The sequence below is a fragment of the Numida meleagris genome, chromosome 13 (assembly GCF_002078875.1).
Source record: "Numida meleagris isolate 19003 breed g44 Domestic line chromosome 13, NumMel1.0, whole genome shotgun sequence".
NCBI lineage: Eukaryota > Metazoa > Chordata > Aves > Galliformes > Numididae > Numida > Numida meleagris.
Genome location: NC_034421.1, coordinates 14571857 through 14595560, shown reverse-complemented (window position 1 = coordinate 14595560; position 23704 = coordinate 14571857). Strand labels below are relative to the sequence as shown.

The window sequence follows — 23704 nt, the reverse complement described above, 5'->3', positions numbered from 1 at the left end:
ACCTTATTTATGTCCTTTTTATACATTTCAGTATTTATTTGGACATTCCTGAGCAGGAGAAGTGGGCTAGAGCTGAACAGCACATCCCAGCACTTGCACGGTGTCGGCTGTCACCGGCTGCAGGTTCTCGGCACGATGTGGTGCCAGTGCCCGTGGCCGTGGGCACGTCCCTGTGCCCAAGCAGCACTGGAGCCGCCAGGTCCCCACCGGGCAGGGGGTGCTGTGACAGTGCTGGTGGCCAGGTGCTGCCAGCTCCCGGCGTGCGGAAGCGACAGATAAACCCGCAGGATTAGCAGCGGGTAACGTGTCAGGAGCCCGGCGTCCCCTTCCTGCAGCATTAGTCACCCGAGCCTGGCGCTGGGGCGGGGGGGTGAAAGTCATCGTGTTACCTCACCCCGCTCGGTGCCTCGCTCCCATGGCCTGTCCTTGCCCTGTCCCTCTGCTCACGGCTGAGAGCCTCAGAGCATGTAATGGTGTGCGTGGTGCAGGGTGTTGAGCTCGCTGGGCTGCGGCCTGGTGGGTTGAGGTGACAGCCTGGGGACATGCAAGGTGACAGCGGGCTCCTGCCCTGGCACCAGGACGGATGGCTGAATTCCTGTGTGTGCCCAGTGGGTGAACTACAGAGAGACCTGCACAGGCTCAAGAAGTGGGCACACAGGAACCTTATGAGGTTCAACAAGACCAAGTGTGGGGTGTTGTACTTGCGTCAAGGTGATCCCAGACATGTGCAGACTGGGAGAAGAACTCACAAAGAGCAGCCCTGCAGAGAAGGACGTGGAGGATCTGGTGGCTGAGGAGCTGGACATGAGGCAGCAGTGTGCGCTCGCAGCCCAAAAGGCCGACTGCATCCTGGGCTGCATCAGCAGAGGGGGGCAGCGGGCAGGGAGGGGATTGTCCCCCTCTGCTCTGCCCTCGGGAGCCCCCACCTGCAGTGCTGCGTCCAGGCCTGGGACCCCAGCACGGGAAGGATGGGAGCTGTTGGAGCGGGGCCAGGGGAGGCAAGAAAGATGCTCAGAGGTTGGAGCACCTGTGCTATGAAGAAAGACTGAGGAGCTGGGGGTGTGCAGCCTGGAGGAGAGAAGGGTCCAGGGAGACCTCATTGCAGTCTTCCAGTTCTTCAAGTGAGCTTATGAACAGAAGAGGGACCAAATTGTCTGATACAGTCTGATGGTGATAGTGGAAGGAGGAATGACTTTAAACTAAAAGAGGGGTTAGATGTTAGGAGGAAATTATTTACCCAAAGCAGTGAGGCACTGGCACTGCTGCCCAGAGCTGTGGGTGCCCTGTGCCTGGAGGTGCCCGTGGCCACGGATGGGTCCTGGGCAGCCTGAGCTGGGGTGGGGGGGCAGCCAGCCCAGGGCAGGGCTGGGGCTGTGGGGCTGGGAGGGCCCTTCTGACCCAACTGTGCTGTGATTCTGTGTGGGAAAGATGGTGGCCAGCTCTGGACAGGTCAGGTTAGGCTTTGACTCTGAAGCTGGGAAGGGAGCATGGGAGGAATCAGGGAGTTTGGCATCTTGATTCCAAGGCGTCAGCTGGTCCGTCTTGAGAGGGACCTGGAAACCACACGGATGAAAAGCTGCTGAGACCTGTGCTCTTAGCAGAAGTGTGCTGCTGGGCAGTGGGCTCTGTCCCTGCCACAGGTGTGTGCCCTGTTCAAGTCCTGCTGTCCCCTCTGGCACAGCCCTGGTGCCCAGCAACACCGATGTGCGGGGTGCCGCATAGCCCCTCCACTGACTGGCAGTCCTCTATTCTTGGGGATCCTGGTTTGCTCTTCCTACATCGACTTGTTGTCAGTGCTTATTTTTAGCTCCTCCAGTGCCGTATCCCTCGAGGGATTCTACCTTTCCCTCTCCCTCCTCCAAGTTTCTGTACAGCATCACTGTGTCAATCCCAGCCAGGAGCACTGGGCACCACACCCCCTAGCCTGCACAGCATGGCACAACCAGGGCACTGCGCAGGGCCACCACAGCCGCCCCGTGCCGTGGGGACAGTGGCCGTGGGCACGGCTGCACACGCTGGGTGGCCGGGGGCACTGCCCCGCTCAGCCCTGCCCTCCCCGAGGTTTCTCTCTTTTCAGCTGCGTGGAAACAAAACCGAATGGGACCCACAGCGCAGGGTCCCCCCGCAGCTCCGCAGCCGGGTCAGATGGAAATTTTTAAGCATTTTAAAGCCGCGCATAGAGTAATTCCAAACAAGCCTCGAGTGTGTTTTGGACTCCATCGAGCTGTCGTCGTCGCCCGGCTTCGGCCGCTGTCTGTCCAGGACAAGGGCTCACTTTGAGCCTCTCCTTCTGCTGAAGGGGGAATGTTTTCGTTCCTAATTTAGCGCATCCGTTCCGCCGGGGTCCGACCCGGCTCCCGCAGAGCCCGCGCAGCGCTGGGAGCTCCCGCAGCGCCTCTCCCTGTCACCGCCGCGCTGACGGGCTGCTTACAAACCTGGCTGCCCTCGCACTTAGCCTCCTTTCTCTGGTCCCGGGCTTGCGCTCGGTGGGGGATGTGTGAAGGTACAGTTTGTGCTCTGTTTTTTTCCAGGATTTTTGTTATTTTGCAGAGGAGGCTGAGTTTGGTTATTTTTGAACGCCTAAAATATAGGTTGACGCGCGGTGTGGGCTCGCTTGCTCGTCCAGAAGAGAGGCAGCACCGGGAGGTCCCGCTCAGGTGTCGGCTCCGTCGCTGCGGCCCCAGGCCAGGGAGGTGCACTTCATGAAGCATCGCTCTGCTGGGCCGCTCTCACCCTGGGAAATACCCGCGTGCTTTGGGTTTGGTCCCTCCAGTGGCTGATCCCAGCTGGGAGCCCCTCACGAGGCCATGGGAGCGCGGTGCCCATGGGGTGCCGGGCACCTGGGACCCAGCACACCTTTCCTCTCTTCTCTCGCCCGGTTTGCGTTAGGTCTGACTGCCGCGGTTCTAGGGTTGAAGTGGTCGTTGAGGTCTTCTGATCTTTATTTTTATGATGTTCATTAGCACAGTTCTAATCAAAGAACAGCACGTTCCCTCCCTGTCCTCGTTTTCCCCTTGGTTAATAACCCATTGCTGCTTCAGTTCATTTTGAAAAAGAGACAGTAGCTTTGGGAACGGCTCCGGATATAATGGACGGACGTCAGCAATTCCAACCTGGTCTTTAAAGCGGCGTTAATTCAAAGAGAGCTGCAGTTCAACAACTGTGTTTTAGACTGCAGAAGGAGCGCTCTGTGTCTGGGGAGTGCTGAGGCAGCCTGCCCCAAGCCCTGGCAGTGTGGGTTGCTCTGAGCTGGGGCTGTGCTGGAGTGTCCTATAGGGCTGTGTGGTGGCATCCTATGGGGCTTTATCAGAGCGCACTGGGCTGGGGCTTGGGGTGTCCGGTGCTGGGGATCTGCTCGGACCTTACCCTGGGGCCGAGTCACCTTGGAGCAGGGCGAGAGGCCATGCCCATGGGGTGGTTTTGGTAACAGCTGGGGTTTGGCTTCAGGGGTGGTTGGGATGGCTTTGGCAGCCACGAGGAAGAAAGCACTAGACACCTGTGAGATGCCCTAAATCTTGCTGACCTCATCTTCCATCCTATCCATTCCTTGCCCATTTCAGAGCGCCTTCAAGTCCCCTTTCCTACTGTCTGTGGAAGCACAGCCAGCACAGATACACCTCAGGGTGCTGTTCCAGCAGACATACCCAACGTTGCCAACACGGGGCTTTTGCAGACCCTCCAGCAGCTGGTGGCTGCAGCACGGAGTGGACCTGCTGCTGGGACCCTGAGGGCTGTGTGCTCTGTGAGAGCCTGGAGGAAGCTGCAGGGAAGTGGGAAGGTGCTGTGTGTGGTGGGGGGGAACTGCTTCCCATCATGTCCCACCTTGTGTGTCTCATGTGCTGAGATGTGGCTTTGGCAGTGACCTGCGATGTGTTTTGTGCTGGAGGATGGAACAAGGTGGAAAGCATCCGTGGTGCTATTGCCAGCACAAATAATGCACCTCTTCTTGATTCATCAGGGCAATAGGTTTTCTTCACAGCAGAACCCTCCTGTGGTTTATCTGTCATTGCTGGTTGTTTGCTTTGGGAGTGTCTGCAACTCCTGGCAGCAGCCCTGCCAGCGGCACGATGTCACCTGTCACGTGTTTGTCGTGTCCCCGTGGGTCCCCCCCACAGAGAGGTGTGGGGCTGGGCAGTGGAGGCATGCTGCATACCAGTTCTTCACCCCTTGGGATGTGACTCCCTTTCACAAAGAGGCTCCTGTGTCCGAATGAAGTGCCTTTCAGCAGCCTGGCTGGCACGACTGTTCTCCGTGGGGTCCGAGGAAATGGGCCTGATGGGGATTTAAGGGTGGTGGGCACGGTGCGATGCACACAGCTGGTGGCCCAGGAGCTCAGCTCCGGTGGGCATTGAGTTTGTGATGCCGGTCTGTGCAGCCCTGGGCAGTACGAGCTAATGGGGAAACTGAGGCACCAAGCTGTTGGCTCACGAGTGCCTGGCTTACAGAGCCCGGATTGCACCCTTGGGTTCTGCAGGATCCAGGGAAAGCTATTGTGCCGTGTCCTCGAGGTCCCACAGCCCGCAGCTCCCATGGCCCCGCAGTGCCCACAGGAACCAGCTTTTGGCTTTCGTGGTGCTTGCCTGGAGCTGTGGTGTTGGTTCCCTTGGCCCTGGGTCCCTCCCCGCTGCTGCAGAGCTGCTCTGTGCTTGGCTGCAGAAACGCGCTCAGCATCCCAGAAATGCGGCTTTCATCCGGGAGCCAATAGTCACACAGCCTCCGTCCAGAAACTATCATTATCGGCCGCTTTCTTGTTCTTGGTTTCTTTGAACTACAGCTCCCAGGATGCCTGAAGATATGCAGACATCCGAAGACAGTGGTTTCCCATAAACTTTTGGGGTTTCATGCTTTGTAGGCAGGAATGTTTTTATTGCATCGCAAAGCCCTTCAAGTCCCTCAAACCTCCACGGCGGTTCCGTGCTGTGGGGAGGAGCAGGGGCTGCCGAGGGCTTTTCTCCAGTGCCTGTTTTGCCTTGGTCCCATCTCCAAGGGGAACCTTTGCACATCCCTGAGAGGAGCGAGCAGGGCACAGCGCAGTGGTGGATGCACCAGCAGCAGGGAGCCTGGCAGGTTGCGTTTCCAATAGTGACATGCTCACGAGAGCTACTGGAAGACTGGAGAGGGAAATTTTCCTTTAGCCTGGAGATGCTCTAACTGTGACCTCGTGGGTCCGGTGCTTGCTGTATTCCACCAGCACCAGTGCGGATCTGCCTGTAGACCAGGCTGTGCGTGAGCCCCACGTAGGACCCCACGGCTCCGCAGCCTCCTGCTGCCCAGCCTGGGGCCGGGCTCTGTGGTGTGGGGCCGGGCTGGCCCGGGTGATTCCTTATCTTCTGTGGGTGGGGAGGTGCTGAGGGGAGGGCAGACCCCAGGCCATGCTGTGCCTCTTGTCTTGCCCCACAGCGCCCTGCACCAGCATGCCCGTGTGCGCAGCATTCCCACGTGCATTGCACGCCTGTGTGCACCAGCATGTCCGTGTGCACTGGTGTGCCATGTGCACCAACACGGCCACGTGCACGTGTGGCTGCTGGCACCTGCCCGCCCTCTGGGAGGTGCCCAATGGCGTCAGCCGGTGTGGTCCGCTGCAGGTTGATGCCGGTCCAAAAAGGAAAACCATGGAGGCTCTGCGGCCGGCTCGCATTAACCACATCACTCCTCTCCTGCACTTGGAAAACCCGGCTGGTTGGGCAGCCCAGAATAACAAGTCTTTCCATTCCTGCGCGCAGCGTCGGACGTGGGGCCATCGAAAACAAGGGTTGGCTCCAGCGCGAGCGCCTCCGTCAGACTAAACAACAGCAGCAGGTCCCCGCGCGGGCGGTGCCCCACAGCGGGCGCTGGGCTGCGGTCCCGGCTGCTGGGCAGCGCAGGGGCCGTGCGGGGGCTGAGCAGCGCGGGGCTGACACCGAGTGCCCACGTCCCGCAGGGCTTCTCCCCTCCCCAGCGTGGGGAGCTGTGCTGGGGAGCGCCGCACCCCGGGGTGCCTCTGGCTGCTGCCACCGAGGTTCTGCGGGGAGGGAACGCTGAGTATGGGGGACCTCATCCTGGCTCTGTGCAGATCGATGCGAGGAAGGGGGGTTATCAGGGTTTGCTTTGGTCTTCGTTCTCGATTTTCCCAGGCTCTCGGTATCCTGTTAGTTATGATAAAAGCCTGAATTGTTACAGGGCACGTTCTGAAGATGGAGTGCCGGAGCTGTGTGGGACAGGCTCCTGTCCCCCAGCAGGAAGCGATGCCCGCACGCGGCTCTGCGTGGCACAAGGATGCTCGAGGTTCATGCAGCTGCCATGGCCAGGGCCATGCCCAGGCCCTGTCCTGCTGCCCTGCACAGCCCAGCGTTGCTTTCTGTAAAGAGAGATGGCAGAATCCTTAAAAACAAGCCAAATGGCAAGGATTTGACCCAAGGAAGGCGGTTCCTGCCTGTCTGATGTTATCTGCAGTTGACTGGGGTTTTGTTTTGGAAGTCAATGTGGCTGATTGTGAGGATGAAGCCCACTGATGCATGCCCATGAGATGGTGCTGCCGGCAGTCTGTTATATGGCAGGATCAGATCTCTGCTCCCATTTTCTTTTAGCTGCATCACAGCACCAAGAGGGGTCTGGAGACCCCATCCTAAGCCAACAGTGCAGCATGGAGCTGCTCTTTTTGGGGCCTGTAAGGCAGACCAGACAGTCCAAGGCCGGCTGAAGACAGCCCTATCGCTCCAGCAAGTTGGGTTTGGGGCTGTCCATCCTCACCATCCCCAGTGTGCCCAGCTCCACTGCTCTGCAGGCAGACAGCTGCTGCTCCGAGGGCAGAGCTGATGTCGCCGGGGAATACAAATGAACAAAATCACTGCTTTGGCAAAGGATTTGTAGGGGAACGACATGCAAATTTACCTTCCATTCTGAGTGCGGATGGGCATTAAAATACAGCGTTTGAAAGCCAAAACAAAGGAACATTTTAATTTAGGACTCATGAGGCGGTCCCTTCTGCTTGGATTTGCATCAAATCCTTTGCAGCAAAAAGCTGTAAGTTTAACAAAACTCAAAGGAAACAAGAAAAAGTTCTAAAAATGCCATCAGGTTCCAAAGATTGTCGCTTTTTTCGTGCAGCAACTGGCTTGGTACTGGATCCCACAGAGGGCAACGAGGATGGGCACTGTGAAAGGCAAAGGATGGGCGCTGGGTTTCTTGGCTTTAACACGGCTCCAGCGCAGTCAGCCTGGGGGACAGCTGGGTCAGGGGACCTCGGGGCGCACCCAAAGGTGCAGGGACCATGGGGCTGCGCTGTGGGACGCTTCCCAGCCTTCACTATCAACACCTCACATCTCAAACCCACGCTTGGAAACAGCTGCAGCGTTCATTTGACCACGCACAGAAGCTATCTCCGTCCTTCTCCCCACGCTTCCTTTCTCCTCTCACCCTTGGGGCTGCCCGCTCGCCTGGTGTTGTGGGTCAGAAATAGACAGCATCCCCCGGCTCGCTACTTGTCATACATCCCAATAATGCCAGCTATAATTAGCTGCACGTATCAAAGCCGTGCTGCTGGCGGAACTTTTTGCAGCCCCATTATCATCCTTTAAATAGAGGATCTCACGCGGGGCCTCGTCCTGCCGCGCTCCGGCTGCCCCTCCCCATGTGCCTGGGGGTGAGCTGCCCACGGGCAACCCCGGGGCTGCGGTGCCTCAGGCCTCTCCTAATCGCACTAATCACGCTAATCACATTAATCATGGCTGAGTCAGCACCACCAGGGGGGACTGGGGGGATGTGGGGCTGGAAGGAGCCGTGGAGCAGTGAGCTTCTGTCCCCGAGGCTCTGAGCATCCCACCCAGCTGCCCGCCTGCAGCGTGCGTGCGTAGCACTGGGGGCTTGGGGGGTCCAGTGGGCAATTGTCACCTGCGAGGCCACCACCACTGGGGGCTGCTGACCGAAGCCATTCCCTGAGCCACCAGGACAGCCCAGCAGCGTGAGGGGCTCTTGGGTCACCCTGCCCCAAACTGTGCGTGGGGTTTGGTGGGAGCTGGGGCCGCCTTCAGTGCCACTGCCCCTTCTGCAGCTGATGGAAGCGGGCGGCAAAGCAGGGCCTGCAGGGAGCAGGGGCTCTGTGGGCACGAGCGGGCTCAGGGCACGCCACAGCACTGGGGAGTGCGTGGTTAGCCCTGGTCCCCCGCCCCATGGCCGGTCCCCATGCCCAGCCGCGCAGGCTCCCTGTTATGTAAAGCACCGACAGGCGCGACCAGGAGATTCTTCAGTGTCGGAATCTGAGTCACATGGGGCTGTTTTATTTCCCCCTCTGCTAATCTCGTTTCTATAGAAACAAGATTGGGAGGAAAAAAAAAAAAGAAAAAGAAAAAAAAAAAGGAAAAGAAAAAAGGAAAAAAAAAAAAAGAAAGAAAGAAAAGAAAAGAGAAAAAAAAAAAAAAGATCCGAGCGAGCGCAGAGAGCCAGCAGGAACCTGAGGTGATGGGTGAGGGAGGCGGAGGTGGCAGCTGGGCGCGGGGCAGCGGGGCCGCGCTCCCGGCCGGGATGGGAGCGGGCGGGCGGCAGCGTGCGTCGAGGGGACGGGGACGGGGACGGGGACGGGGATGCTGCCGGGGAGCTGGGCGCGGGTGAGCGCTGCTGGAGGCTGGCGGAGCGCGCGGGGACGGCGGCGGAGCGGTGCAGGTGAGTGCGCATCCCGCGGGCGTCGCATCCCTCCCGGCGCGGCACCGCCGCTGTGCGCGGCCCGCCGGGTCCTGTCCGTGGCTGCCGCTTCGGGGACGAGCTCGGTCTGTGCCCAGGGAGTGCGGGGCTGCAGGCGGCAGCGGGGTCTGCCCGGGCTGAGCTCGTGTTTGACGCTCGCTGGGGGCTGTGTGCGTGCAGCCGTGGGTCTGTGCGTGTTGCCTCTCTGAAAACTTCTGCCTGCTCGGGAGGTGGCTCTTTTGCCCCCTTTTTTTTTATTATTCTGATTGCACCTGCTGAGGGCTGCGGGAGCTGTGCTGGCTCCTGCCCTCTGTCCCTTCCCCGGCACGGAGGATGAGCCCAGCTCCGAAGCTGGTTGTGCAGGGACCGTTCCAGGGGGAGGCACAGCAGAAGGCGCTGCGTGTCGGGTGCTGCAGCGTGCCCACAGCCGCCGCACACCCCGTCCTGGGCTGGGCTCGCCCGTGCCTGCTCGGGGGGATGCTGGCTGCCTTGCAGGAGTGGGGTCAGTTCTCCGCCACGTCCAAGCACGTGCCGTGCCTCGGGCCAGCGAGTGCAACAGGTGGGAGCTGCTCCTGCCTTGGCTAAGATGTCTTCCTCACTGCTGCATGGCTGCCTCAAGCCCTCGTGCAGGGTGCTGGTGAGGGGCTGGGCTGGGCTGGGGGACCGGGGTGCTGCTGGGGCCGCCTGCAATGGCTGCTCTCAGTGGGTGCAGGTGCCCTGGGTGCCCTGTCACCTCCCTGCGAGGGCCCCACAGGCTGGGGACAGAGCAGGCACCGGAGCTGCTGCCGAGAGGTGCTGACCACGCATGGCCCTCACGTGCACCGAGCTGTGATCTCATGGGGAGGGGGGAAGCTGCATTCCCCCCCTCTCATCCCCAGTGCCTTCACTGCCAGCCTGCTCCACTGCGATGCTCTGAGGGAGGGGACGAGCTATAGCTCGGTGGTGTTGCTGCAGGAATCTCCGGGGCCGATAATTATTTCTGGGAAAAAGATGCTGTGTTCGGACTTAAACGCTGACATGGGACTCTGAACATGTGTAATCTGGCTGACAGATGGCAAGTCAGAGAGGTGTGATTTATGATACAGCACAGTAGCTGAACAACCTCCTCTGGTTGTCAGGAGACGGCTCTCCCCATCGCTGCGGTTGATGTTTCAATTGATGGCTCTCCCTGCACGTCCCTTGCTGGTGGCAGGTTTGGCAGGAGCTGGGGCCGGGCAGCAGCTGGGGCCAGGCCAGTGTCAGTGCTGCTGGGAGGAGACACACACACCTTGCTGGCCGGTGCAGCCTGCAAGGGAATGGGGCTGACAGCCAGTGGCGAGCTGGCCTCACTGCATGGCCTCCGTGCCTCAGTTTCCCTGTCATTACCCTAATGCAGATCAAGGGACGGGGCATCTGTGTTTGGAGAGCACCTGGGGAGTGAACGTGTGTGGCAGCAGTGTCCCTGCCGTGCTGGCGTCACCCCAGAGCCAGGCACAGACTCAGCAGTGTCCCAGCCTTGGAGCTCGGGGGTCTGAGGGTGCACCCAGCATGGAGCCTGGGGGCGAGGAGAGGGGGCAGAAAGGCTTGGGCATGGCCGTGCTGGTGTGCACGCAGCCAGGGCAGAGCAGGTATGATTCATTCTCTCTTCTGCAGCACCGTTTATGTAAAGCAGTGCTGTATAAATAGCCAGATGATACTGTAACGTGTTCCTGGATTTCTAAATAGGAAAGGAGACAAAGTCTCTGCTGGAGCTGTTAGGTCTGGTGGCCTCAGCACGCGTGGTCACCTGGTTCCAGCACGGCTCCTCTTGCCCCCATGGGCACCGTGCCCCCGGTGCCAGCAGTGTCCCTGCATGCCCGCATCCTGCTTCCCACACTGCCCCCACTCTCCCGCTCCCGGGCTGCCCCCGTGCCTGTGCTCGGAGCCCTCAGGGCACCTCTCCCTGTTCTCCCTGTGCCCACCCCCCCCCCGAGCCACACCGTCAATCTGGGAGAGCATGCAGGCCAAGGTTCTGGCTGCGCAGAGCCAATGGGGGGTGTATTCCAGGCGGGTCCCACAGCTCACAGATCCCTCGGGAGCAGTGATGGGCACAGGGCATCGCTCCTCCCGGCTGTGACATGGCCCCAGAGAGGCTGCATCTGCAGCAGCTCTGCTCCCAGTGCTCCCATGGGTGCTCCTTACCCCGTGCCTTCCCTGCATTGCTCTGAGGGGGGACGCCGGGCTTTGCTTTTCTGGTGGGGTTTCTTTAAAGGCAAACCTCATCCTTTACATCAAAGTAGCATTTCTTCCCAAGAATGTGAGGAATGACCCTGGAAGGGCTGACCGGCTCTTTCCCGGCGGTGATGGCGGAGACGAGCGCCTGCTCCAGAAAGCTGTCTCCACCCCGTCCCAAGCAACAGCAATTCATAAGCTGAAAAATAAATCAATAACCAGAGTTAATGAATTGAAGATGTCTGTGTTTAAAATGCATCGGGAAAAAAACTGTTAGCTGCTCGTGGTTTATTTAATTATCGTAAGGAAAGGCAAGAGCTCTGGTTTCTGAGAAGTACCTTCTCTTTAAGTTATTGTGTTTTAAGAGGTATTTGATCAGCGAGACCGCTCAGGACCCCGGAGAACAGCAGCACTGGCTCTCTGGCAGCTCACGGCGGTGCTGGTGCCGGGCAGGGGCTCGGCTTTGTACCGCTGCTGCTGCCCCATGGGGCCAGTGCTGGAGCCAAAGCACTGCTCAGCCTCTGCTGCTGTGCTGCTGTGCTTCTGTGCTGCCCTGCTCTGGTGCCCCTCGGAGCCCCCTGCCCCTTGCAGCCCCCAGCACGGGTAGCTTCAGTGACATTAACGCCTTTCCTCTCCCCTTCCCCAGGTCGGAAAGCAGCCTCTCTAGGTTTGCCCACCGCTTGTCGGTGAAGCAGAAGCAGGAGAAGAGAAGGAAAGCTGAGTATGGCTCGGCCGAGCTGTCTGCCTTCCGGCCCAGGTCTCTGAGCATTGAATGGTAAGAGCTGCAGGACAGGGCTGGGGGCAAGCAGCCTCCCAGCCCCCTCCTGCCCCCCGTCCCCACTCTGTCTCTGCACCATCCCATGGGATAGCACCCTTCAAACCATCGCCCCGCTGCAGGAGCGGCGGGCAGCCCCACGTGGGCTCCTGCTGCGTGGGGCGAAAGGAGAGCGGCAAGACGGGCATCCATGGGGCTGGGCGGCCATGAGCCCGCTGTGCTGGGTCCCAGCCCCAGGAGATGTGGGGCTGCCCCTTCCCCACGCTCAGCCCAGCTGCGGGGAGGGATCCGCTCCGGCTTGGTGAGCTCTCATTCAACAGCCTTGGAAGCAGATCACAGCCGGCCCTCCCCGCGCTGGAGGTGACCTGCTAAGGATATTTCGGAGAACTGGAAATTGCATTGCTCTCTGCTTCCTTAGATGGAGAAAGGAGGGTAAAACTTAAAAAAAAAAAAAAAAGTGAAAAGAAGAAGAAAGGGAAAAAGAAATGCTCAGAAATTTTAAGAATGTCAAGTTTGGTTTTCGCTTTCCCTGCTTTCTTTGGAGAACTTTCTGGCATTCGTTGCATGTTCTCACACTTCTGCGTGCGGCGGTGGGGGCCTTCTCCAGGCTCCTCCGTCTGTGAGGTCAGTGGGCACCAAAGCTACATAGATACCAGCCAGGCCAGGCAAGGAATGCCAGCTCTGTGGTGACAGATCGCTTTCCTCTCCATTGCACAACCTTCTTTATTGCTGAGCCGATGTCATCAGAAAGCTGTTCCTCACTTACTCTGAATCTTCCAAACACGAGTATTTCTAACCAAACAGGAAAACAAGCAAAGCGCTCATTAAAACCCACCAGCTTCTTGTTCTTCTCTTTACATCATACATACATGAGAGCAGTCAGCAGGTCTCTTCTCCCTCTGGTGCCTCTGCCAGCCCTCCCCGGGCTGCAAGACGGAGCCCATCTCTCCGCCGCGGTTTGCACAGCGCCTTGCACGGCGGTGGCACGGCGGCAGCGGGACGTGGTGCTGCTCTGTGGGCTGTGTTGCAGCCTGCACGCAGCAATGGGCAGGATGGGCTGGATTTCAGCTGCTCTGGACGCACGTGTTGTGGTGCTGCACGGAGCGAGCGTGGTCTCACCCCCAGCTCAGCGCTGACCGAGCGGAGCCCCGTTAGTTCTGCTTATTACAGCATCACTGGGAGCAGGGAAAAAAAGGGAAGCCTTGAGAAAACACTTATTTCATTCATATGCTGTTTACAGAGATAAATACTTCATTATTAGGATTATTATTTTTTTTTTAGGGCGTTTTTTTAAAGGCAGCACCACAAAGTGCCCACTGTTGGGGCCCTGACAGCACGCTGGGCAGTGCAGCATGGGCTGGGGGGAGCACAGTGTGCTTGTGGCCGTGGCCCTGGGGGGGCTGTGCCGCTCGGTTTGTGCCCCCGTGCCGGGCAGTGGTGTGAGCTGCAGGCGGGCGAGGGAAGGGCTCCTGCTCGGGTTTGTGCAGCGCTGCTTTCTGCTGCTCCGTGGCACCGATCTAGCTCCAAACCCTCATTGAGGCGAAGGCTGAGAGACAAAAGCGCTCCATTTGCAGCTTCTGCTGTCTGGGTTCAGAATCAGAACCCTGACGGCCCCCGTGGGGACGTGCCAGTGTCTGCAGAGCCCCTCTGGGAAATGCGAGCATCCCTCTTTCCCTTTGGGGTGAGCTGAGTGGGAGCCTCCTCTCCCTGCGTGTCACTTCAGGAGTGATCTCTCTCCTCTTACGTGAGCCTGAAGCAGATAGGAGGGCTGTGCCCCACCACTCCTGTTGGCTCTGTGCTGATCCTGGGATCCTCTGTCCCCTGTGTCGCTCCTGTGCCCTCCTGGCATCAGGTTGTGCTCTCTTGCCACTGATTTGTGCCCTCCTGGCATCAGGTTGTGCTCTCCTGCCACTGATTTGTGCTCTCCTGGCATCGGGTTGTGCTCTCCTTTTCCTACCCACCTCTCGTTCCAGTTTTCCTTCTTCCATTTGCTCTCTGCTCGCTCATTTTCCCATGCTTTCCCCCTGTTTCACCTGGTTTTCCTCTTTTTCCTGCTCAGGGCTTCTCAGCACCCCCGGGTTCCGTTTTGGATCCCCACGTTTTCAGCCCCTCTCTAATCTGCAGTCAGCCCACTCCCATGACAGTTCAGGAAAAGCGCAGTGCATTCCTCCTGTCCCTGTCACCTATCCCCACCCCTTGGCTACCCACCACGAGCAGTGCTGGCAGGAGCCCTGCTGGCCAGGAGCATGGGGGTTGAACATTTCCTCGTGCAATAACATTTCCCCTTTAGGTTTAAGCAGGATGGAGACTCTCCCCATGCTGCTGCTGGTATGGGGCACGTACCATGGTGTCTGGGAGGTGCCTCGCTTCCAGTTCTCAGTGCAGAGCCCTGCGGGTGCCAAGCTGCTTTGGGTCTGGCTGCTCCCATGCATGGATTGCTGCTGCTGCCTCTGCTTCCATCCTGCAGCCCGTGGGCATGCAGCACTTGCTCTCTGCGGATGGTTTGCAAGGCTCTTTGCTAGGCGATGGTGTTTTTGCCGAGGGAATTAGCAGTGACTGTTTGGGAGCCATGGAGGAGCAGCACCATGAAGGGCTCCATGCTCCTCTGGGTTGCATGGCCATACCGGGGCGGTCCTACCCCTCACATTGCATGCCCACGAGGGGATCTGCTTCTCCCAACCCCGGTGGCTCTTGGTCTGGTCAAGGAGCAACAAGAGGGAGAATCTGGCCCTGATGCACCCAGTGAAAGCATTGCTGGGTTCTGTGGAGCCATGGGAATGCTCAGAGCTCAGGGATGCAGGGAGACACAGGTCCCACTGGTGCCATGGGGCACGTGGCCGTGCCGGGGTTACTTGCACCCATCCTGGCCCCTGACTCCCGGCTCGGTGCTGCTCCTGGCCGGGCAGCGTGGTGCTGGGACGAAGGAGCGGCGCTTTGTCTCTGCTGGGAGAGCTTTGAGCCATCGCTCAGGAACAATGGCCAAGCTATGGGGTCATTTGTTCTGGTATTTCAGCAGCTCCTCATGATTTATGGGATGTTTTGTTCTGCTGCTTGTCTTAGCTTCCCCCTCTCCACCCTCCCCGTCTCTCTCCCTTCTCCATTTCAGCTCCTCCTCCCCCCGTTCCCAATTCCCCTAATAGCTGTGGAGCCTCTCTGCCGTATGAAGTAATGGTATCTGGGACTTATTGAATTAGCCGTGTGGAACCGGACTTCAGCACTGCACTCTGCTCATGCTGGCACAGCCCTGCCCCAGGGCTGCGCTCACCCACATGTCCCCACGGCCCCATCCCCACACCTTGGGTTGGTGGCAGGATGCCCCCAGGATATGGGAGAGCAGGGGCTGCCCCCAGGGCCAGGGCTCACCCATGGCTGGGGGACTCGCCGGTGGGTCCAAGAATCACAGAATGGCTTTGGTTGGAAGGAACCTTAAAGTCAACATCCCGGCATCTCCCTGAATGCTGGGGTTGCCCTTAGGAAAGCATTTGAAAGGAAACTTCACCAGCAGGGAGATGTGGAGGAAGCAGCTGGTCCCAGGGTCTGTGAGGACAGGATAAGGCAGCTGGCACTTGTTTCTGAGGTGGCTTCAGTGGGAAAGAGGCAGCCCTCTGGGAAAGGGACAGAGAAAAATGGTCAGAGAAGACCGACGTGCATGTTCAGAGCCCTCGGGCCGGTCCCTGCCTCGCTGAGAGCAGAGGGAGCAGATGTCATTTACTGAAAATGCAAATTCGAACTGTTGCACCAGTGTGTGGTTCTGGGCACTTCCTTCTGCTGGTAGTTGGCTCATCCAAGCCTGATCAGTTTATTTCTCAGTGCAGCGTATCCATTATCCTCAGTGCACATTGACTCCAGCCCCTTTGCCATCTCATTTCTTTGCCATCTCATTTCTTTGCCATCTCCCATGACCTGGCTCTGTATAGCAGGACAGACACCTTGGGTCCCCACCAGGAGTGTAGCAGATGCTCTCCACTGTGCAGGATCTCCAGTGCTCCTTCTCCATGGATGCACCCCTGCCTGGAAGGTACCCGCTGCTGGGTTTGTAGAGCAGCACCCAGATCCCATGGCTGTGCTGGAGGAAGGTGCAGAGATGCCACAATCCTTCGTATGAAGGGAAACCTCGTGAACATCTGGGTTTTACTGCTGGCCAAGCCCTTCCCATGTGCTTTGTGGGATCCTCTGCACTAGCTGCTGGCGGGTGTCTGTGTACTGCACTTGGGGGGATCTCAGCTCTCTCAGCCCTCAGCCTGCACACAAAATAGATCTCAATGCACTTGTGTTGTGGGAATTTCAATAGAAGTCCTGGCTTCCCTACGACGGGGCTCTGGAGCTGTGGGCTCTGAGCACGACTTCCCCAGCACTCAGTGGGGCAGGCGGAGGGGACTGGGCTGGTGTCTGGGGCAGACAGGATCCCACATCACTGCTGATCTGCTGGGGGCACTGAGGTGTGAGAGCAGCACTCCTCACCTTGCCACCACCTCCCCAGCCCCATCTCCCAGCCGCTTCAAGGCAGCGTGTGCCTGCAGTCCTCCCTCGTCCCTCAAACAGCAGCAGTCCGTGCTGCGTGGTTTTCTCTGCTCTTTGATAGTTTCCTCCTGGCTGAGACACCACTGCCCGCCAGGGCTCCAGGAACCTCCTGTTTGTCTTCCTGGAGAGCGTGCCCGGGTGCCAGCTTGGTACTGGACCTCCTGGCTTGGCTGCTGTGCGATGGCTGAGCAGTGCCCCGGGTGTCCTGGGGTGTCCCTCGCCTCTGCTCCATGCTCTCCCCTGGCTGCGTGCTCACTCCCCTGCACTGCTTTGCTTCACATCCACTCCCTTTACCCAGCTTTCTTCTGCTGCTTTGGGGGGGCCAGGGGAACCCCCCCATCCCTCTGAGCCTTGTGCCTGGGGGATGTCAGGAAGGAGCAGTTTCATTCCCATCTGCTGCTCACTTCCAAGTTCTCTTTTCTTCCTTTTCGGCATCTCCATTCACCACAGAAGTACGTGTCCATCTCCCCTGGTGCGCCCTGCGGTTGCTCACTGAGGCCTTTTCCTCCTCATCCCTGACCTAGTGGCTAGCAGGGGTTGGAACTGAGTGATCTTTAAGTCCCTTCCAACCTGAGTCATTCTGTGATCCTTCGATCCCACTTTCCTCTGTTCCTTTATTCCCAGTGTCAGTGGGGAGGGTCGGGCAGGGATGAAGGTCTTTGGCCACAAAGAGTTGCTTGGCAGTGTGGAGGAGGTTTTGCTGTGTGGGCAGCGCAGAGTCGTGCAGATCTGACAGAAGCTGCGTTTTCATTCAGAAATGACCCAGATGAGGAGAGAAGATCCCAACCTGAACTGACTCATGGGGATTTCTGAGCTTCACCCATCACCATGGAGTGAGGCCCAGGCTGGGGGCTGGGGCTGAATTGCTGGCCTGGGGTGGAGGGACGTGGCTTCTCCTGGGCTGCTGAGCAGCAGGGGCAGGGGCAGCCCCTCCTCGTGCCTTGGCTCCACCGTTGGCTTGGGTTCCCTTCCTGCAAAGAGCACCACGGTCAGGGTTTGTGCACTAAGTCCCACATAGCAGAAGCCCGCGATGGCTGGGCAGCAGGTGCTATAAAAAGCAAGGCTTATTTTTCTCCTGAGTGGTGTTCTCACTCATCGGCGTCTTTGTGGGGAGGAGGAGGCAGTTATTCTGGTCAGAGGCAGTGGCAGAGCGGAGGTGGGTGGATGGCTCTTCCAGGTCAGAGGAGATCCGGGCAGGTATAGCCTTCAGTTATTTCCTGGCTCGGTTTTGGATGTCCCTGTGTTGGAGGCTGGCTCCTGCTGAACGCCGGATCCTGGGATGCAAGGAGGATGCCTCTGGGTGAGGCTAAGCCGCCGTGGCACTCAGCCGATGCTTTTGCTCTCCCCAGGGTCTTGCAGCTGTGTCTGGGCTGTCCAAGAGAGCCTCAGCCTTGTGTACATGCTCGGAGCCCTGAGTTCTGAGCAGGAGGGAGATGCTGCTGGGAGCTCCTGTTCCCCTGTCCTGGTCCCAGAGGCTCATGGCAAGCAGAAAAGCAACTCTGCTTGTGCAGCGGAGCTCCACAGGTGTGAACCTCACGTGAACTCATGTGAAGGTCCTTCAGGGGCTGGTTCTTTGGCCATTTCCCATACCAACAATGCAGCCAGGTCTGCAGGAGGATGCTCCCAAGGCTGCTGCGCTCACCTCGCGCTCCCGCTGTACTGGGGAGGAGGGATGTGCTGCCCAAGCAGCAGCTCCTCACCGGGAAGAGGAACACCCGCAGACAAGCAGAGCCATCCCCAGGCAGCATCGGGGACCATACAGCCCCGACCACCACATCCCGGCCTCGGGACCTGCTCTGTGCCTGCGGTGTCAGTGCTGCAGCAGCGCCGTCCTCGTGTGCCCCGCGGTGCAGGGGAAGGGGCACGGAGGGCACGCCGTGCGCCGCGCTGATTGCGGCCGGAGCCAGCAGACGCTGTTGTTGAGGCTGTACGACGCTTTCCAGTGGAAGTTTGTTTGCTTATACCTTTGCCAGACCTTAACTGTTGGGGCTGAATTTTTCCATGCTCACTCTGCCTCGGGCTGAACTTTCTCTCTCCCTTTTCTTTTTTTTTTTTTTTCTTTCAAGTTTTAGCAGAAGGTTGGGGAAAAACGGTAGCTTTGCCAATGCTATTTTTTTTTTTTCCGTCTCTTTGTTTAAGGACTTCTGGTGCCTCCATGCTTTGGAAAAGAGTCTTGAAATTTGGCAGGGCTGGGACATTCCTGATGGAAATCAACCCAGATTTGGTCAAATTGTTAGCCTCTGGGAAGCATGGCTGTGCATGCCAGGATTGCTCCTCAGAGTCCCCAGCGGAGGCAGGGAGGCTCCTGGCCACGGCACCAAGCACCGAGCACCAAGCACCAAGCACCAAGCCATCTCTAGCCCATGTGGGTCCGAGTCAGGAGTGGTGACTGTGAGGACCCCAGCAGGGTTGCTGGGAAGCTGCAAAGCATTCCACAAATGATGGCCTTGTCTTGGTCCCCACGGCCATGGGTTGAAGGCCCTGGCTGCTGGCAGGAGCTGCTCTCTGGGTCTCCTTGTGAAGCCTCGAGGGGCACAGTGAGCCCCCTGGGGAGCTGTGCCCAGGGCTCCGGCAGTTGAGGCAGTATGTGATGGGAGGAGAGCATCTCCATGTGCTCATGCATCCTGTGAATCCTTGGAGAAGGGCATTTGTCCCCATGCCTCCAATGGGTGTGCTTTGCAGTGCTGGCCACATCCATTGCAACGCGTGGGGAGATGAGCGTGTCCCATCACATGGAGGTGTGACCTGGTGGTTGCTGTGGCTTTTGCCATTCTTCTTTCATATGAGAGTGGAAGGCAGACCTTTCCTACTTACCGTGCTGAGGGCTTCAAAAATCCCTCCATGTGCGCTACTGTCCTTGTGCTCCTCCCTCAATGATGGGAGGGATGGAGGCTATGGGAGAGCCTCGAGCCTCGCTGCAGGACGGATGGGAGCAGTGGGAGCACTCATGCTGTAGTGGAGTGACTCCTGGCCAGGCCAGCCCGGCTGCAGAGCCCTGTGTGTGCAGGGCAGGGAGGTGTCCTGCAGGCCAGGGACGTCCCCAAGGGATGGATGGTGGCCACTCTTGGTCGCAGTGCCAGGACTGCCGTGTGGGTCATGCCAACGTGCCCAGTGGTGCTGGCTGCGTCTTGCTGGTTCCCTTCCAGCAAGAAAGGGGTTTTCTGACTCCAGTAACGTTTACCAGCTGGGCAGCAGCTCTGGAGCCGGGTGTGTGCGCTTGTCTGTTCTTCCATTGTGCTTTGGCCGTCGTCTCCTCCTCCCCGCCGAGATCAATGTCTGTGGCCTGCCTTTTATAACCCCTTTGGGTGCAGCTCTGGAAGTCTTCAGCCAGTGCTGGTTTTCATCGTGCAGCCTTGGCATGCACAAGCAGCTCGGTCCCCATCTCGCTGCATGACTTGAGTAGGGCGAGGGACTGGAGGTGGCCTTCCATCAGCGGGGAAACCGCAGCGAGGGCCGGGGAGGTCGCGTGGGGGGCAGCAGTGGGGTGCAAGTGGGGCAGACCGGGCTGGGACTGGGGGCCAGCCCCAGGTGTGGGGCAGAGGGCCTCCCCACATCGTCCCCAGGCCAATTTTCTGCAGTTTCATGTTTTGGGAGAAGAGATGGTTTCCAATGGGAGCCGGCCCTCGTCCGCGTATTCGTCCTGGTGGCACCAGGTGGCGCAGGAGGTTAAAGGATTTGCTGTGCATCCCACAGGCCTGGGTTCAAATGGGTGCCTGCCACTGCTGTCACAAGTCTGCAGGTCTCAGCCCAGCCTGCAGGTCGGCCTGGGAGGAGCTGGGGTGCCTGCGTGCTGCCTGGCCCCACGGTCCTGTATCCCAGTGATACAGTGCCTGAGGGGCCGCCGGCCCCACAGCTCCTCTGGCCCCACTGGGAGCCAAGCATGGGATGGCACCAGCTGTGGGTGCACGTGGCTTAGCACCCTTCTTACCTCTCCCAGCACAGCGGCCGCGTGTCCTCAGCTCAGCATCCTGGCTCTTCCCCTGGGGGGGCCCAGCGGGGGCCCGGTGACCCCGCAGAGAGAATTTTTCCCCTCCTTTTGCCTTCAGTGATCTTTGAGCCCAGGCGTCGTATGACTCAGCTCCTGCATTTGATACCCCCGAGAAGAGTTTGCACACATGCATCTGTGGCACAGAGCGCTGCCTGTTCCTGGCAGGCCGCGCGGGGATTGGGTTTCTTCCTGAAACAGGCACTAAGTCCCCGCTCCTCATCCGCTTTTGATATGCGGAAGTCGGACTGAGCCGGGATGGTGCCAGCGGGTCGGGGCGTCCCCCCAGCACCGCCGCCCACCCCAGCATCCCAGCACCCGCGGGAGCACAGGGAGCGCGCTGCGGTGCGGGGCCGGCGCTGGGCCGGACCCTGCTCTGTGGGAATCCCTCTGTGCCCCGTCCCTACCTGTGCCAGAAGTGCTGCGTATGCAGAGCGCTGGGGCCTGGCAGTCGGCGCTGGGCAGTCAGCAGAAGTTGACACCGACGCCGATCCCATGAAGGGCAGTTTGGGCGCTGACCTTTAGGTCCCACGGCCGCCTGTGAGCAGCTCGGCTCTGCTGCGGCTCCCGGAGCGGCTCAGAGGGCTGTGGGGTGTGTGGGGTGGCAGTGTGCTGCCCCGTGCATGTCTGGGTGGTGCTGTGGGTTCAGGCGGCCGCGGGGCGGCTGTCTCCATTTGGGTTTCCCAACGTGCGTCGGCCACAGCCCGGGGAGGCCCGTCCCGCTCAGCCCCATCCCCATCAGGTTCCAGTTAAAACCAAATGCGTTCTCCAGCCTGAGCTGTGCTGCAGCTTAAGCCCTTCCAAAAATGAAACAAATACCCATGGACTGCAATTCGAATTGCAGCTCAATTAGGGCTCGTTCCCAGTGCGATCATAAAACCTCCAGTACGAAAACAAACAACCCAACCAAACCACATCGAAGCCCGACAGCATCCTCCGGAATGCCTTTAAAATAACAAGGGGGGGGGGGGGGGGTGCAGAGGGAGATGAAAGCGCCGTGCCCGGCGGGCAGCGCCGGGGCAGCAGGTGTGTGGCAGCGGTGTGGGCAGCGATGGGCACCAGGGTTGGGGGGTTCTGCGGAGGGGCAGGAGGGCTGCGTGTGCAGGACGTGGGGCGAGGGATGGGAGGGCACAGGATGCGTTTCAGGGCGCTGGAGGTGCCCGGAGCGGCGCGGGTCGGAGCCGGCCACGGCCGCTGGAATGCGTCCCCCCCGTCCCCCTGTCCGGCCGCGTCCAGCCAGGCTGGTGCCGCGCTTCGGGTTTCAGCGCGGCCGCTAAGCCCGGCCATATTTAGCGTGCGCTGCTCGGCCCGTCAGGGAGGGGAAAGCCGCAGCGCAACTAATAAAAAAAGCCAAACAAAAACAATGTAATTAAAGAGACTCAGCACTGTGTGTTCCCATAGCAAGAACATTTACCCAAGACTTCCTTGCTCTGATACTTCATGTCAGGCAGCAATTAAGGGCCGCACTGCGGGAGCGCGGAGCATTTGCCCTCAATGGAGGCAGGACGGGGCCGAGCTGCCCCCCCGCAGCCCCTCGGGGCAGGGACACCTCGCTCTGCAGCACCCACAGCATGGGAACTCGGTTGTGTCAAAGCAGAAATGCAGCTTTTCTGGGCACTCTGCTCCCTGTGCCACTCGTGCTCTGCAGCTCCCCGAGCAGCCCCTGCCCCATGGTGCCCGGCGCGGAGGGACCGTGTGTGGGCACACAGAGCAGCAGCACCCGCTGCCTGCACGGCTGCGGAGGAAGGCTCTCATGGGTGACCGAGGAGCTGGAATTCTTATTGCAGTCATACATTGCCGGGGGTTGAGCACCTTCTGGACTCGTTTAAAAACCCCGATCAGAATGCTTAATTAAAACAAACAAATAAATAAACAGTGCAGGAAAAATCAAACAAACAAACAAACAAACAAACAAAAGAAGCGTCGGCAGCGCAATTATGTTGCAACAGAATTTGCTTGAGTGTCTGGGCTCCCTTCCTGCCCCAACCTTACTGCTCGGCTGGCAGGAGCGGTGTGTTTGATGGGAGGCCTCCTGTGGCTGCCAGCGAGTGATCTGCTCGGTTGGCTCCAGACCCTTCTCAGAGTCCCGGCGTTTTTGCTGACCTACAGCCTCCGTCTCTCCCGGCCTCGCTGTGCGTGCCGTGGGAGGTCCAGGCGTCCTCACCGCGCGCTCTGCTCCGTCCTAAGGAACCCGGGAGCTCCTGGTGTGGGCACAGCCCCGGGGTGCGTCCTTGTGCCTGGCCCCGTGGCTGCATGGGGACACCATACTCCTCCCAGCGCTGGGCTGACAGCGTTGGGCTTCTGGAGCCCAAGCAAAAATGTCCTGGCGGGAGCGGGATCTGTATAAGTCGGTTGTTATTGCTAAACAAAAGAGGCATGCTCGTTTCGGCTCCATTCAAAACAAAACCCGGTGGGTTTGCCAAGTGGGAAAAAGAGAAAATCTGTAGGAAACAAACAAACAAAGCCCTGTTACTTGTTTGCTGCCTTTCCCTGGACCCAGGTTTCAATAAGCAAGTGCATTTTCCAGGCACGCAGATGTTTCCGTGGCACATGGCAGCGCCGGGCTCCGGTGGGCAGCGTGGCCCAGCAGAGCAGGTGGGGGCAGCCTGGTGCTGGGGGTGCTCCATCCTTGCACGGCCTGGTCACCGCCCCACGTCTGCGCAATATTTAAATGCCTTTGGGGTACGTGCAGCTGGGAAAAAGGGCTCCGCTGCGGCTTCCATGGGGTTGGGCGGCGATGGCAGCGCTTGCAAATCGCCTGGCCGGCACCGGAGCAGCACCTCGGCTCCACGCTGGAGCCCAGAGGCACTCCAGGTGCCTGGTTGTGAAATCCTCTGCGTGCAGGTGGCTGGGGCACGCCGTGCCCAGCAGCAGTGCCACCACGCAGGGATGCCAAGCACAGAGCTGCGTCCTAGGTTTGAGGCTGCCCGTGGGTGGGTTATGAAATCCCACTGTTTTGGAAGGGCACTCATGTTCCAGTTTAGATCCATTCTCTTATTTCTCCAGTCCTGAAAAACTGCTTGTGCTCAGGCGATGAGAGTGGAAAATGCAAGTGCTCTCTGAGTCCTTTGGCAGTGTTCTGCACGCCGTGCCCTTGGACAGTGTCCTGGCTGATCCTTTGGTGCCGCTCTCCCAGTTTAGGGTGAGGTTGGCCGCATGGTTGGCTCATTGGCTTTTCCCTGACAGCTGCTCATCACTCTTCTCCCCGGCTTTGCTTGCTCCTTTGCTGGGTAACCTCAAGCCAGGTTGGGCTGTGGTTCAGGAAAGCAGCCCTAGCACCCAGTGCAGACATCCCACAGTGCCCCCTGCACCTTCCCCATGCTGCTCAGCTGCAAGAAACCCTGCAGGGCCCCAGCTCCTGTCTCTTTGCTACCCCAAGCCACAGCATGGCTCCGAAGAGTTAACACCTCCCCGCCTCTGTCTTGTGGGCTCCTTCATCTCAGGATGGAGCAGCCCTGTCCAACACGGACTGGTTCTCTGCTGGAGCCCGGGCAGCCCACACCCTTCAGCAAAGTGTACTTAAAATTGTATAATTACAATAATCATTAACACTGCTTACTGGGCTGAGATCTGCAGCA

At 59.1% G+C, this 23704-nt stretch overlaps 1 protein-coding gene across 10 annotated transcripts in view; it reads left to right on the top strand.

Annotated features, from left to right (window-relative positions):
• LOC110405722 (ankyrin repeat and fibronectin type-III domain-containing protein 1-like) overlaps nucleotides 1-23704 on the top strand; it is a 132727-nt gene that overhangs the window by 95910 nt on the left and 13113 nt on the right. For 8 of the 10 annotated variants that reach the window (XM_021411292.1, XM_021411297.1, XM_021411296.1 and 5 more), the window contains one exon: nucleotides 11492-11620. The exons of the other annotated variants lie outside the window; for them this stretch is intronic. In XM_021411292.1, coding sequence (XP_021266967.1) covers nucleotides 11492-11620 — 129 coding nt within the window. The remainder of the gene's footprint in view (nucleotides 1-11491; nucleotides 11621-23704) is intronic. 10 annotated transcript variants of the gene reach the window in all.